The sequence below is a fragment of the Papilio polytes genome, unplaced genomic scaffold, assembly GCF_000836215.1.
Source record: "Papilio polytes unplaced genomic scaffold, Ppol_1.0 DF821845.1, whole genome shotgun sequence".
NCBI classification, from domain to species: Eukaryota; Metazoa; Arthropoda; class Insecta; order Lepidoptera; family Papilionidae; genus Papilio; species Papilio polytes.
In genome coordinates, this window is record NW_013527359.1 from 264,702 (window position 1) to 279,245 (window position 14,544).

Below are 14,544 nucleotides of genomic sequence, written 5' to 3' on the forward strand. Positions count from 1 at the left end.
CGTGCGATTGCTAATTATTTTTTTGTCCGTACTGTATTAGGAGCCGGTGATGTTAATATATTTAATTGCAGTTTAATTATTCGGATAAACAGTTTTAAAGGAACTGAACAGTTCTAAATGTTAATTTTGGACTAACATTTTATTACAATAAACTATTTGTAAATAGTAACCAATGATTTCGGCCGCGTGCCATTAAAAAACAAAAGTAAGATGCCTATGTGATCTTCCAGACCATAGAGATCCCTTCAGCAGTTTAAGCTACAAATTCTAACAAATATTCAACCATCCATCCAAACTTTCGTGTTTATAGTATGAATAAGAAAGGAAGAGGAAGACCGAAGAAAGTATGGATGGATTGTGTGAAAGAGGATATGCTTAAGAAAGGAGTAGATTTAGATATGACGGCTGATAGAGATGTATGGAAGAGTAGCACATTCTCTGCCGACACTCCATAAGGTATAAGGGTAAATAGAAGAGTATGAGTAAGATTACAAAGGGCACTATATCCTTAAAAAAACTTTTATCAAATGGAAATAAATGCCCTATGGAAAACTAGACATATCTCAATTAATTTAAGTAAGTGCGTCATACGACACAAACCTACAAAGTAACACAATTAGTTGTATCGTTCGCAATAAATTGAATTCTATTGATGGTTCGATTGTCAATTAACACGTCACGTTGATGCCACGTGATTAATGAGTTCAAAGCCCTAAATGGCGGGAAGGTCGACTCACTTCTGTCACTTGTGAGGACCACTCCAGCTATCTGCTAGTTTTCAACATAGACCTATTTAAAAACCAATCAAACACTTGTATTGGAATCACAAAATCTCGCATTAACAATCGAGATCAAAATATACTGAACATCGGTGATTGGTATTTCTGAAGTGTTTACTACTTCATTAGAAACCTAACTTATAATCATTACTAATATAAATGCGAAAGTTTAGATGGATGGATGTTTGTTAGAGTTTGTAGCCTAAACCGCTGAACGGATTTTGATGAAAATTGTTATAAATGTAGAGGATAGTCTGGAAGAACACAGGCTATTCACTTTTGTTATTCTTTTAATTCCACGCAGACGGCGTCGCAGGCGAAAGCTAGTAATTACTATAATGAAAATACAAATATGTTATAGAAATTTTATTGGCAACTTTCGTGGTACTTAGTAAACCTTTTTTAATATATGTTATATGTTACTTTACAAGGCGTTGGGTGTAGAATCAACTACGGAAAGCATTCGTTTGAGATGTTGAAGTTATACATTTGAAAGCTATGGGAAATCTGGAAAACTACACATCGATTACCCCTTGAATACGCTTGAACTATTTTTTTTAAAAACATTGATTATTTTTTTCAATTTAACACCAGTATCATAGGATGTAAATGGAAAATTATGAACAATAACACGATAATAAAACCACAAACTAATAGTTAGAATTAGCGTTAGTTCTGTGGTTTTTTAATACGCACGATGACAATACAAGACAATGAAAATATCTCGGAAACTGAGACTAGAGGAATTCTAAATGCATTAATCACCTGAGTATCTTCATTTATGTGGCTTTATGGTTGATTAAACCAAAAACTTAAGCTTGAAAGTAAGTAAACTTGTATGAACTTGTTTACTTCAATTTTGGACTGCATTAAAAGTTCGACTCTTAACACTGAACATACGTAGCTACTACAAAAACAGCTTGAAAACAAGCATGCATACTAAATTTATTATGTTTATGCACTGAATTAGATCTAAAATAGTAAATCAAACATGTTAACTGAGACCCAGATCTAATATATTCGTGCCCAGGTGGGTGTTACTTGAATGTTATTTGGAATAAAATATCGCTAGAACGGCTCGTATTAAGAACATATATGTACCGGTTTACGAGCGAGTGTCCGCGTGTTGCAAAACACTCGCCTTGGGCCTTGCCACATACGTGTACCCCCTCCCCCCACACCGTGCGTTATCAAATTATGTATACATTATGTGCAATTTACTGACGGTTCGAACAACATTTCGCCTTTTACACGCCTAGTTAATGTCCTCGTGACTACGAATGTAACGTTACATTACGCTACCAAACTAAAAATGTATAAGATAAGATCTAGGAAATGCAACTTAAGAACAAAATTCATTAGTAATTAAAATATCAGGTATTTAATTTTTGAATCTTTGGTATTTACGATTTGCGGCTATTAATAGCTAATTATTTGCAAATAACCAATTAACGATAAAGTTTGTTCAACGCCTTTAACACAATTTAAAAAATAAAGTTAACTAAGATCTATTTATGGAATAGCTTTTATTATTACCAGGTCAGTGACCCTAACAGTCATACGTACTTCCTATACAGAAGTGAGTAGAATCCGTGATTTATGTGGAAATAAATTTTCCTTCCCGGACAGATAACGCGGAAGACACGTTTGCATGCATGTCTTCCGCCATTTCAACTTGCAGTATTGATTACCCTATTGTTCATCTAACGCATCAATGACAACACGCTGTATGCATACATGCACTTAAATTGCAATGTTTAAGCCAAATAAAACAAAATAACTAAAAAATAAGGATTTTTAGAAACAGTAAAAACTTTTTTAAACCCATTGAAGAAAAAAATATTTTTTCTAAAAATAAATTGGAACGAATGTTGAACACGTTTATGATTTTTCAGGACTTTAGGGACGCGTAGTAAAAAATTCAATTTCTAAGTCTTCCCCTAAGGTTGCAAGTTTAATGTTACATGTCTATTTTAAAGCTAGTTTATCAAAATAATGTGAATTTATTAAATCTAGAATTCCTTTCAAACAGCAAAATACTACCAAACATATAAGAGTGTATATATACATATATATGTCCAAACATTCCTAACCATAAATATTTAGTTTTTAATGGATTTAGGGAACCCCCGCGATACTGGCAACTACAAGTGGCAATTGTCAATTGGCAACTGGCAACACAATCTGGGGGGGAGGGGCGAAGCGGGCAACATTGCACTTGGCGCGCGAAACCGTGTCACGGCCGAGCGCGCGGAAAACGCGCGCGGTTACACAACGCATTGCTATACCCTCCCTCCCCACACCCCGCTTGCCCCTAACAATTGTTGCTCTCTTGTTTGTTGTAGTTTAGGGATGAGAGTATTATTCTATTAAGTTGCATTGAAACTTGTTACATTTGTTACCGCGATCTTCCTACCAACTGTCTAAAAGAATATTTTAACAACAGAGACAATGCTATTAATTATGTTACTGTCTAATATCAAAAGTATGTTGCAGTCATCTATAATATATTATAAAGAGAAAAAAATGTGTGTTTTTGTATTTTTATATGTATTGAAACTCAAAAACTACTGGGCCCATTTCAAAAAATCTTTCACCCTAAGAAAGTTATCTGTGAGTAACATAAGCTATATTTTTTATTATTACTTTCAATTTCACGACGGACTCGCGAGCAACAGCTAGTATGGAAATTATTAAACTTTTTCCTGTTAAATATCATGATCTTTAAATTGTATGTATTTAAGGTTATGAAACGTTAAAATTCGCAATACGATAAGCAATTTAAACGTAATTGTTAACAATAAACACTTTAATATTATAACATAATAATGTAATAAAGTTAAAATAAAACATTCACTAAACTTACCTCTATGATGTAATAATAAAGTTGACTTACCTGAAAAAGATAAACATTTTTTAATACATGTAAACTTAATTTTATTAGCTTAAAAAATGTGAAGCCATCGAGACAAAGATTTAATGCTGAATTCGATAACAGATTCTTAAAGACATCTAAATTTTAATTACGCAAGAGATGAGGCACAACTGATTGATTAACCCTAAATAAAGTATTGATCGGAACTGATATCATTTAAAATACTTAGATGCACAGAACTACTACCTTTCGCCCGCGACGCCGTCCGCGTGGAATTAAAAAACAAAACTAAGTAGTCTATGTCTTCTTCCAGACTATCCTCTACATCCATACCAAATTTCATCGAAATCGGTTCAGCCGTTTAGGCTACAAACTCTAACAAAGATCCACCATCCATTCATTACTCTAAACTTTCGCATTTATAATATTAGTATGAACTATGACTAGTATGAAGTCTGAAATATGACTACCGTACCCCAGCTCTATCTATAAACACGGACAGATAGACGTAGATTTTTTTTTACAATTAACAACTTCAAAATTAAGATAAATTTCTACGGTCATTTGAAAAAAATGGTGAGGAATTCTGGTAATTCGTTAGCGTGAAATTCAGATGACATGTTGCGCGACGCCCGGGGCGTGCGGGACGTGTGGGATAAAATGGTGCTAATAGAGCGTGCAGTGGGGCGGACGGGGAAAAAATGATAGCACCCTCAACCTCGCGCGTAAGGGATGAACGAGTCGTCGATAAGCAAAAACTATTTCTAAAAGAGGATAAAATTAAATGGTTCCGTATTGTTTAGCTAACCGACTTTTTATTACTTCTTACTGATTACTCTAAATGTATTATGAAATTATTAAATTATGTTTCGACGTAGATTAAGTAGTTTTATTTAGTAGTTGAAATATCCACTTCACAAGACTGTGTCAGTTGTAATGGTTTCCGCTAACGACGCGCGGAACTCTAAACCGCACCACTATTAATTTCATGTTAACGTCCCGTTTGGCAAAGACATGACACGGACGACTTAAATTAATGATAATAACTTTAAGTTAAAGTGGCGCCTGCTAACTTCGAGCCTTAACACTATTTTTTTTATCTCCAACGAATAATGACGTAAGAATCAAGTTACACGGTTGGATATTAATTTTTCAAAGATAATTTTTCATGAGTTTTTTCAACGGCTTCTTAATTATAACATTTTACACATATTGTTTTAAACGTTATAATTTTATTTTATCTTATTTCCTAGTAATATTATAAATGCGAAAGTATTGATGGACCTTTGTTAATAGGTATCTTCAGAATCCGCTCAGATCTTACTGATATTTGTCGTAGAAGAACATAGTGTAAGAACACATCTATATTAGTATTACAAAGAGGAAAGATTTGTATTTTTGTTTTTTCGTAGGTATTGAAATAACTCAAAAATTACTGAGACGATTTTAAAAATTCTTTCACCACTAGAAATGTAATTTATCTGTGAATAACTTCATACTAATATTATAAATGCGAAAGTTTAGATGGATGGATGGATGTTTGATTGAGTTTATAGCCTAAACGGCTGAACGGATTTCTATGAAATTTAGTACAGATGTGGGGGATATTCTGGAAGAACACATAGGGTACCTACTTTTGTTTTTTTTTAATTACACGCGGGCGAAAGCTAGTGGACTATAATTTTTTTTAAGTGTATGAAGTCGTATCAGTTTATATTCTATAAATTCAGTTTTTTCAAAACCACACGGACGGAATCGCGGGCGACAACTAGTAAAAGAATAAGACTGGATTGGTGCTGCCTGTATCATTTGGATTCAGTTCACAGTATTAGATTATCGTAGTGATCCGATAGCCGTTATACTATGAATTTCAAATGTAGAAGCGAGATGCATCCACAACAGCTAGGAAGATTATAAAACACTACGTCTTGGCCGCGACTACGTTATCCCGAAATTAAAAGTTACTCCGTAATAATGTATCTTTGTATTAATGAAAGAATTTTTAAAATCGGCCTACTATTTTTTAAATTATTTCAATACTTACAAAAATAAGTTAAAAAACGTCTTAAATTAGTATATAGATATAAAAACACAGTGTATATACAATCATGATATATTTTCTGTCATGTATTTATTTTAGTATCATTCATTAATTAAAAAATAACGTAGATAAGTGGCCCTCATACTTTCGTCCTATGAGAGGTCATCGACCCTTAGCAATTGTAAACAGCATTACCACAGTGGAAGGCCCCGCGAAGGTGAACCGTCATTTATCCTAACCATAGCTTTCTATTGTTTAAGCAAATTAACTGTAATTATCGATTACAAGGAAATAAATTATAAGATTCTCGAGACATCATTAGAATAAAAATGGGATATTTTTTATGCCTGACAAAAACTGACTGTTCGGTGTCGCGTTCAAGCTTTACAGAGAATTAAAAAATGTGATTTATATATGAAAACTACTACGAAATAGAGTAAAATATATGTAACTGAAGATCTAAGGTTCATTTTTTTGGTAACATAAGAAAGCGACCGCTGCCCATAAACATCCGCAATTGCAGATGCGTAGCCTACCCTTATTTGACGGAGGAGAAGACGCATATAATGAGGACATTTCCCCTTCCTATGCGTCTCTTGCACAGTCAAATACACTTTTTCTTCCCATTCTTTCCTCTTAAGAAAAGGAAAGGGGCAAAATTAGGCCTCAGGCACCATACTCATCAGACGAAACGAGGAATTGCTTCCACTTAAAACCAGTTTTCGGCGTGGTCGTGGTATTTCACTGGGCCGGCCCACTACCACTGTTAAGTCAACATAGTACCCTATTTTAACAAAATAAATTAAAGCAAGAAAGTTTGTCAAGTGTATATTTACTATCAAGATTTAGTTGCGAGATATTTGTGGAAAAACGTATATTTCTAAAACATTAAACTATTGCTTTATTCAATTAAAATTCAGGTCACATCCGATGATGTCATGATTGCAAAAAAACCCGTAATGACACAAAATTGACGCAGTATCGCTGACACATCTATGACACCCGACTTTACCGCATCCCCGTAACTCGAACGCATTCCAAAGAAATGTTTAATATAAGTAAATCGTCACTTGTATTTAAAATTTTACCAATTATAGTGAAATAACTTAATCACTAGAATTTACTGGACCTTATTTTTCAAAGAAAATACATTGAAGGCTCCTTATGTAAACTTATGTAAGTAAAAAATGCAAATTTTACAGGAGAGCATAAATAGTTTGCCGCCAAAACAGATCTGAATTAAATTTGGCATAGATGTAGAGCATATTCGGAAAAACATAATGGGAACTTACTATTGTTTTTTTTTTAATCCATGCGATCGGGTTTGCGGGCCAAAGCTAGTTTATCATACAGTGATAAAATATGTAGATTTATCTGTAGTATTAATCTAAAAACATCACGAAATAACTTAAGTTTATTATTTTTAACGTAAACCACACTATGTTTTACAATGGCAAATTTCAGATCGGTAAAGCTGTTGTGTAGATACATAGTAACGAACATCCATCCATCCAAATTAGACTTTTTATTAAAAATCTAAAATGTTATTATTAAAAGACATTTTGCTTAAACAAGATCATAAAATAACTATGGTATATAGACAAGAATTTGCAATATTCGTGCGTGTCAGTTTATCTCAACGTGCAATCAATTATAAGAAAAATGTCACATAAATGCACGATCTAAATGTTCCGGCGCCGGTTCCGCTCCGCAATCGCGAAAATAGGACACGTGCGTAGGTACAAAATGTCCTTTTAATGGACAAGTAAAGTGGACACAGATCGTACTAATGTAACCAGACAATCCGGTATTAAAGGAATTTCCCGAAATCTAACAGATTCTGATATTTTCAGCAATATTGTTGACATGTTTTTTTACTAAATAGCAATAAATAAATACGGATTCTGATTACAATTTTCCGACCTACACTATCTCTCTTACTTAACAATCTATTCTCTTTTGGAGAATAGGACTATCCACATTTTACGTTGTCACCCTATTCCCGATATATCGTTCGCATGCGCGCTGAGCATGAGTGCCGTGTGTGTACACATTATTGCACGTGTTTGCGTGTGCGTTGTCATTGACATGGATAAGGTTGTCGTACTGCTTCAAGGAGCTAAGCGTTGCAGTAGCTGTGTACAATCGACGACACAAATGGAACATAGCATATGGACATTTCATGTTATATAATAAAAAATTGTTTGTAATGAAAACAAAAATAAAGTAAAATGAATAGAGTAGTGTAAAGTGAACCAAGTGTTAAATATTTAAAATGTAGTAATCCTAACATTATTATGAATTTTAAGAGCTACCTAACCTTAAAAAAATTAAAATAATACGAAAGATAACTTAATTAGGTGTTAATTTCAATTAAAATTCAGGATCATCAGGATTTAGTATCAAATAGCATATAAATCATCAATTTAAACAAAAATAAACAAATAAGACGCTAGCATTACGACCACGACTGTACCCGCAATATCTCCGATATAGTTAATATAGTTTTATATACACTGTTTCCGTTACAGGCCTTTAGCTGTCGCTATGAACTGGTAAATGAGCCTTTATAGCGCACTTTATTTTGACCGCAAGTTGAATTTGAGAGCTATTATTCCGTTGTATCCAAAATCTTCAGTGCACGTTAACACAAGGAAACATGCCTTAATTGATACGAAATTGACTCAGTGTAAGCACTGCGCCTGTACACACTGAGCCTAGGTGTAGGATTTGCGCAGTGTGTTCACTGACCCTTAGTATAGCAACTGCGCAATGTGTACACTGACCCTTAGTATAGGAACTGCGCAGTGTGTACACTGACCCTTAGTATAGGAACTGCGCAGTATGTACACTGACCCTTAGTATAGGAACTGCGCAGTGTGTACACTGACCCTTAGTATAGGAACTGCGCAGTGTGTTCACTGACCCTTAGTATAGCAACTGCGCAATGTGTACACTGACCCTTAGTATAGGAACTGCGCAGTGTGTACACTGACCCTTAGTATAGGAACTGCGCAGTGTGTACATTGCTCAGTACGTTGTAAGTAGGCCGAAGCAGCAGCAAACATCCGATAACGCGCACAAACATCCCGCACTCTCCGCCGAGCCTTAATATTACCTTACTTATGTAATTAACTTAAGGCTCTTTACAGACGTTTTTGCAGAGACTATCATAATGTATCACATGTGCACATTGAGTTAAAAACAGCACTGGTTTTAGCGTTACTAGCGTTCTAAGCGAGATCTATACGACGCCCCCGTTTTATAGCCTTTTGTTTTATACAGGAAGATACATGGCTAGTGTGTTAGGCGCAGACTCATTAGTGTTCACCTAATCTAACATGAGACCAGATTCCAAAATCAAATCATTTCATTTTATTGTATCAAATTGTGTTTGAGAAAAGTTTGATTACTAAGAGTTTCTATTAGTTAACTATGTATGGAAAAGTTTGATAATAGCATTGGTAGTTATTTTTGAGTCTATCATTTATTAAAAAAAAATTGTTATAGGCTTTGTCTTGTGCGTCGGCAGTCTATGGTCTAGGTAATTCTCTAAGCAGAGGGGATTTCAGTTGCCACCTAGCGACTTGTATGGTCTTAGATATATGTCTATAATGACTGTAGTGTATGTGAGTGTGTGGCAAGCTTTAGCTGCGGTCTAGGCCGGGCGCTGCCCCGCTAACTGGGCCCAAGGCGACGCGACACATACTCCTGTACTTCAAGTATCAGACACTTGGTTTACGCATTATACGCTATTTATCTACCATTATTGTTATAACATTAAATCCAGAAGATAAACATATAACTGAAGATTTTATGTTACTATATTTCATTTTACTTTTTATTTAAAGTGCGTAAAGAATGCAAAATAGTTTGACATTGTAAGGAGCAGCTGTCCTTCATAGAGATTCCAATATTGGAACACAGCATAAAAACGAAACCAATAAGTCCATAATACTGGTAGCTGCTTCTTCTAGATCTAGCCTAGACCATCAGCTGGCGACGCTCGTAATAACTGACCATGTTTTCAAAGTAGCGATAATGGTAACTGCAACAATTTTTGCATTGAAATAGGGTACTTAAAAAAAGTATTGGTAATGGGATAAAAACAAAATGTATAAACGCATATAATGCACGTAAACGTTGAGAGAATCTAGAACTTTCGTTTGTTTACGATAAAACAGAGTATAACAAGCATAGGGGCGCTGGCGTCGCAATCCGCCGCATCTCGTGTGACATAACACACACATTTAACTCCGTACTCCGCTCTTTAGAACTGAGACGGACGTGTGCGATGTGCGCCCGCGCAGTGAAAACGGGGTCATGGTGCACACACACATGCATACATGCTGCGCGTGACGCACATTGCGTGTACGGATTGCGGATATACAAAAATTAAGAATCAAATTCGCCAAAGATTCCCATAGACTTATATGTACTGTTGTAAAAAAATGGTTTATTTCCTTACAAGAGATTACAAGGTGCTCAGATATGTGTAAATAAGAAGTCCAAAAATAAATATGAATAAGATAAAAAAAGTTATTTTTTATGTCTCGTTACAGTCTTATTAAAATTTGTCGATTCTGTGTCGCGATAAATATGAGAATTGAAAGCGTTTTATCAAACGACGAGGTCAAGGGAATGGAGGAATTGGATTCAATTACCGGGTACAGTACAGTACAGATAGCCGCTGCACAATCAATTTTATTGCTCACGGCGCGGCGCGAGGCATCGCAGATATCTTGCGGTAGGTCAGTTAACTACGCTATTCCGATACACGTATTGTTCAGTGACATCTAGCGACAAGCGGCGGAAATAGAACATTTCCTTGAAAGGAAAAATAGTTTTGTAATTCTAATAATTAGTTTATATCCTTTGGGATAAACCAAATGTAGTTAATACAAATAAATACAATTAAATTACAATTATTATAGTCATATAATGGTTCGCTTCATCAATTTTGTCGGATTGGAATATCCTTTCCAAATTACTCAGAACCATAAATGGATACAGCGCGCCCTTGACTTACATAAATCGGTAAAAATATGTAAAACACATCTTGGAACTATGACAAGTAGAGTAACGTTATTGGAATAGTTTCTATCCATTTTATAGGTTTACAAATAGTATAGTAAACAGGCATTTTTCTTACATCACTTTGGTACTATGAAAGGGGACATTTTTGTACCACTTATTCTAATTATACATGTATTCGCGTAAATATTTTATTAAAATAATTTAAATGAACATTATTAAAACACCAACAAAACACTCTTGTACCAAAAATATCTTACGAACATGCGAATTCGATATAAAAAAGCGCGCAAAATGAGGAAAAGGACGCGTGATTCAGAGGCCGGGGTGCGCGGGGTTTGGGGTAGATGGTGGGGAGAGCAGACATTCGCAAATGAAACGCTTACGAAATGTGTTGTTTTTATAAAACCCGCGCGAGCTTCACTGCGACACGTGATGTCATAAGTATTATTGGTAACAAATATCGATATTTAAAAAAATCCACTTTACCTTCTCATCTTTTCCTTATAAGAAAATTTTGATAAGGGAAAGGGACTAAAACTAGGTCCCGACATACTTATCAGACTACTTTACCACTGTTATTACGTTCTTTTCTACCCCTTTGGTTACCGAACTATTGTTAGTTTCATCGACTTCAAATCGGTCTAGGAATAAATTGTCATTACAAGTAGTAACCTCAACCTGCACAAATTTAATGTCAAATCATCGAATTCTATTTACCAGCTACTCATTAATTGACGACTGAATTTCTTAAAGTTTTCCGTAATATAATGTGTAAGTCTGACGTGAATCGCGGGACGTCACGTCACGTCACGTCACGCGCTAATTGTGTCAGTCTGCCACCACCGGACACCTTGACCCGCTGCGCCATATAGATTTCTATGTTATTTCAGCATTACTAAGAACTCGGATGTTAAGGAAACATCGCCATAAGTAATGTTTTGATTTTCCCTTTGACCTAAATAAATATATGATAAACTTTTTAAACAATTACGACCAAATATTTTTTCTAGTATACTTTTTGTTACTTTTTACTGCAATTTTAAGCAACGGTATATTTTACAAAAAAAGCACTTTGCAGCAAAAGTCAATAAGAGCTGTCATTTTTTGTCTGAATTCCCAAAAGTGCTGCCGCTAGCGGTGAGATAAAACGAAATTAGTACTACTTCAGAATTAGCTTCTAACTTTTTTTAAAATAACTTCCCGGTAGAGTCACATAATCTACTATTCAAATAATTTACGTATTCAGAAGTGAACATTATTATAAGAAATTTATTTATCTATATTATAAAGAGGAAAGGATTTGTTATTATGTATATTTTGCAAAACCTAAAAAATTACTGGGCCGATTTTAAAAATTCTTTCACCGTTAGAAAGGAAATTTATCTGTAGGTAACATAGGTTATATTTTTTAATTTCTCGCAGGCGAAGTCTCAAGCAACAGCTAGTCTTCTATCGAAGCAAAATAACTTCTTTCTAAATTCGCGACAATAAATTTTGATTAACTGCATCTTCCACGATCGTTTGATTCAGTTTGTACAATTTTGATCAAATAAAATGGACATTTAAAGACATTTAATTCCAGGAAATTGAAGCAGAAATGTAAATTTGTTCAGTATTTATAACCCAACAGTTTGTTTAGTCACAGTGACCTACATTATTATGTATATTGTTTCCATTGAATTGACCGATACCAGTTTCCCGAAATTAAAACATACCCAAGTTCACTTTAATAGTTATCTATACTAATATTATAAAGAGGAAAGATTTGTATTTTTGTATATATTCGATTCACGAAAATACTACAAGGCCGTTTTTAAAAATTCTTTCACCATTACAAACGTAATTTATCTGTTAGTAACAAAGCTTGCATTTCTTTTTTCATTCCAAGTCGCGAGAAACAGCCAGTCATAAATAAAACAATATACTTTATGAATAATTATTTCACATATCCCTTCCCTTCCCTTCAATCAACACACGCGATTTAAAGTTTATAATTTTACAAAAAATCTAAGTATTGAAAAAAATAGAATCGTCTCTAAGCACTCTAGAATAATTATCAAGCAGTAATTCCTAAAACTGCTGCTGTTAAGTACAATATTAATGCCAATATTAAAACGTATTAAATTATGAATCTCGATAGAAATTTGCCATAATAATATTCTAGCAAAGGAAAGTCTGCGAAGGCTTCGACGCGAGGCTTTCACTTCCGACGGCGGTGGTCAGGTTACGTGAAGTATGCACCGCAACTATGCGAAAATTTTATAATGATAAAACTACTACATAATTAAAAATGTGGGTGAAGATACCGCTGTGATAAAGAGTGACTTTCCGTAGTACGTGTCAGTAGAAGTAGTAATGTATAGAATAAGCATGGTGGAATATGCATTAAAAAACCTATATGTGCATAACAACACACTTTTTTCCGAGAGTTTATGAAAATTGATGAGTTATACATAAAGGATGTTCTCTGTTTACTTATGCATTAAACAATATCAATTAGCGAATAAAACGCAAATAACGCGCTTTGTACAAAAGACATAATAAAAGTGTAGTCTGACGGAGCAATGTACAATGCTTTAAATGTTCCACCAAAGTGTACAATAGTTATTGATTGCTCGCAAATTTAAATATGAATAAATTGTGTTGAGAGCAACATATTGTGAATATCTAATAAATAGTAATAGCTGAAAGTTATAACAGACTCGGTAAAACAGCGATTAGGTCTCGTAAGATTATCATTAGGCATCAACAAAACTTTCTCGCGGTAAAAGCGGCGGATCGCGAAAGGAAAATCGTCGGTACTTCCTCGAGCGGAAACTAAAAGTGGATTGTAATCGCGAGAGAAAACTGCATTGGCTGCCCGGTGCAACGAAGAAATTGCAATGCATTAACTTTACGACTCCCAGCGACATCTATCTATCAATATTGAAACTAGAAAAATAGTCCGAGTTTTGAGCGACATCTAGCGAGCATTTTCTTTATTAATCTGCTAAATTAAATGTCAAAACCTATGCTATCAGTTAATAGATGGCGCTGTTATACATGAATATTAAATAATAGTGAATGAAAAGCGAAAGCACAGACTTTATTAAAACTTACCTTTACCTCCACCAGCATCATGCACCTGCGGCTTCCCACTCGGCACTCGCTGCATCGGCGAAGCGTTTCCATAACTCATTCCCGTTCCGTTGTAATCCGTGCTCATGGGTTCTTGCTTTATGCCGCTAGATGTCGCGGCAAGTTTCTCCGCGAGAAGAGGATTCGCGGATGCAATGTTGTAGCGACCATTGCTTATATTATTCGCCACGGCATTGTTGATGGCGCTAGTTCCGGACCGCAGCAACTGTTGTAGCCGCTGCTGTCCGTTGTGGGGCGCGGCAATCTGACTTTGTTGGTAGTACTGCCCTTGTATTTGACTCCCCGACGCCGGCGATATATTGTTGTTTTCCTCTTGCTGAAAAATGTACACAAAACTACGTTTAAGCTTGGTAAATAAATTAAAATAAAATCTTTTATATGTTTTTAATAATTCAGCTAATTGCTGGTAACGATTCAAGATAACGTTTGTATTTTACATCAAGCGAAGGAACTATTTTTAATTTTCCCTTTTGATTTTTGCTAATGCAAGAAAGCTTACAAACCTTAATTTCAATGGGCGGCACGGGCGTCGCGGTGGAGTTGGTGAGGTCGGTAAAGAATGTGTCGAAGTTGTCGAAGGCGGTTTCGCCGAGCTGCTTGAGGATATCGTCGGGGTCGTCGCCGTCGGGCTCGGCGAGTCCCACGATGTTGCTGAGCTCGGCCTGCGACAGCTC

General features: G+C 35.2%; 1 protein-coding gene across 1 annotated transcript in view; it reads right to left on the reverse strand.

Moving 5' to 3' along the window:
- Nucleotides 1-14,538, reverse strand: part of LOC106107747 — an 82,635-nt gene extending 68,097 nt beyond the window's left edge. Inside the window, exons 1-2 of the mRNA XM_013288748.1 lie at nucleotides 14,374-14,538; nucleotides 13,832-14,186 (exon numbers count right to left, since the gene is read on the reverse strand). Coding sequence (XP_013144202.1) covers nucleotides 13,832-13,937 — 106 coding nt within the window. The 5' untranslated portion in view covers nucleotides 13,938-14,186; nucleotides 14,374-14,538. The remainder of the gene's footprint in view (nucleotides 1-13,831; nucleotides 14,187-14,373) is intronic.
- Between the last annotated feature and the right edge of the window lie 6 nt (nucleotides 14,539-14,544).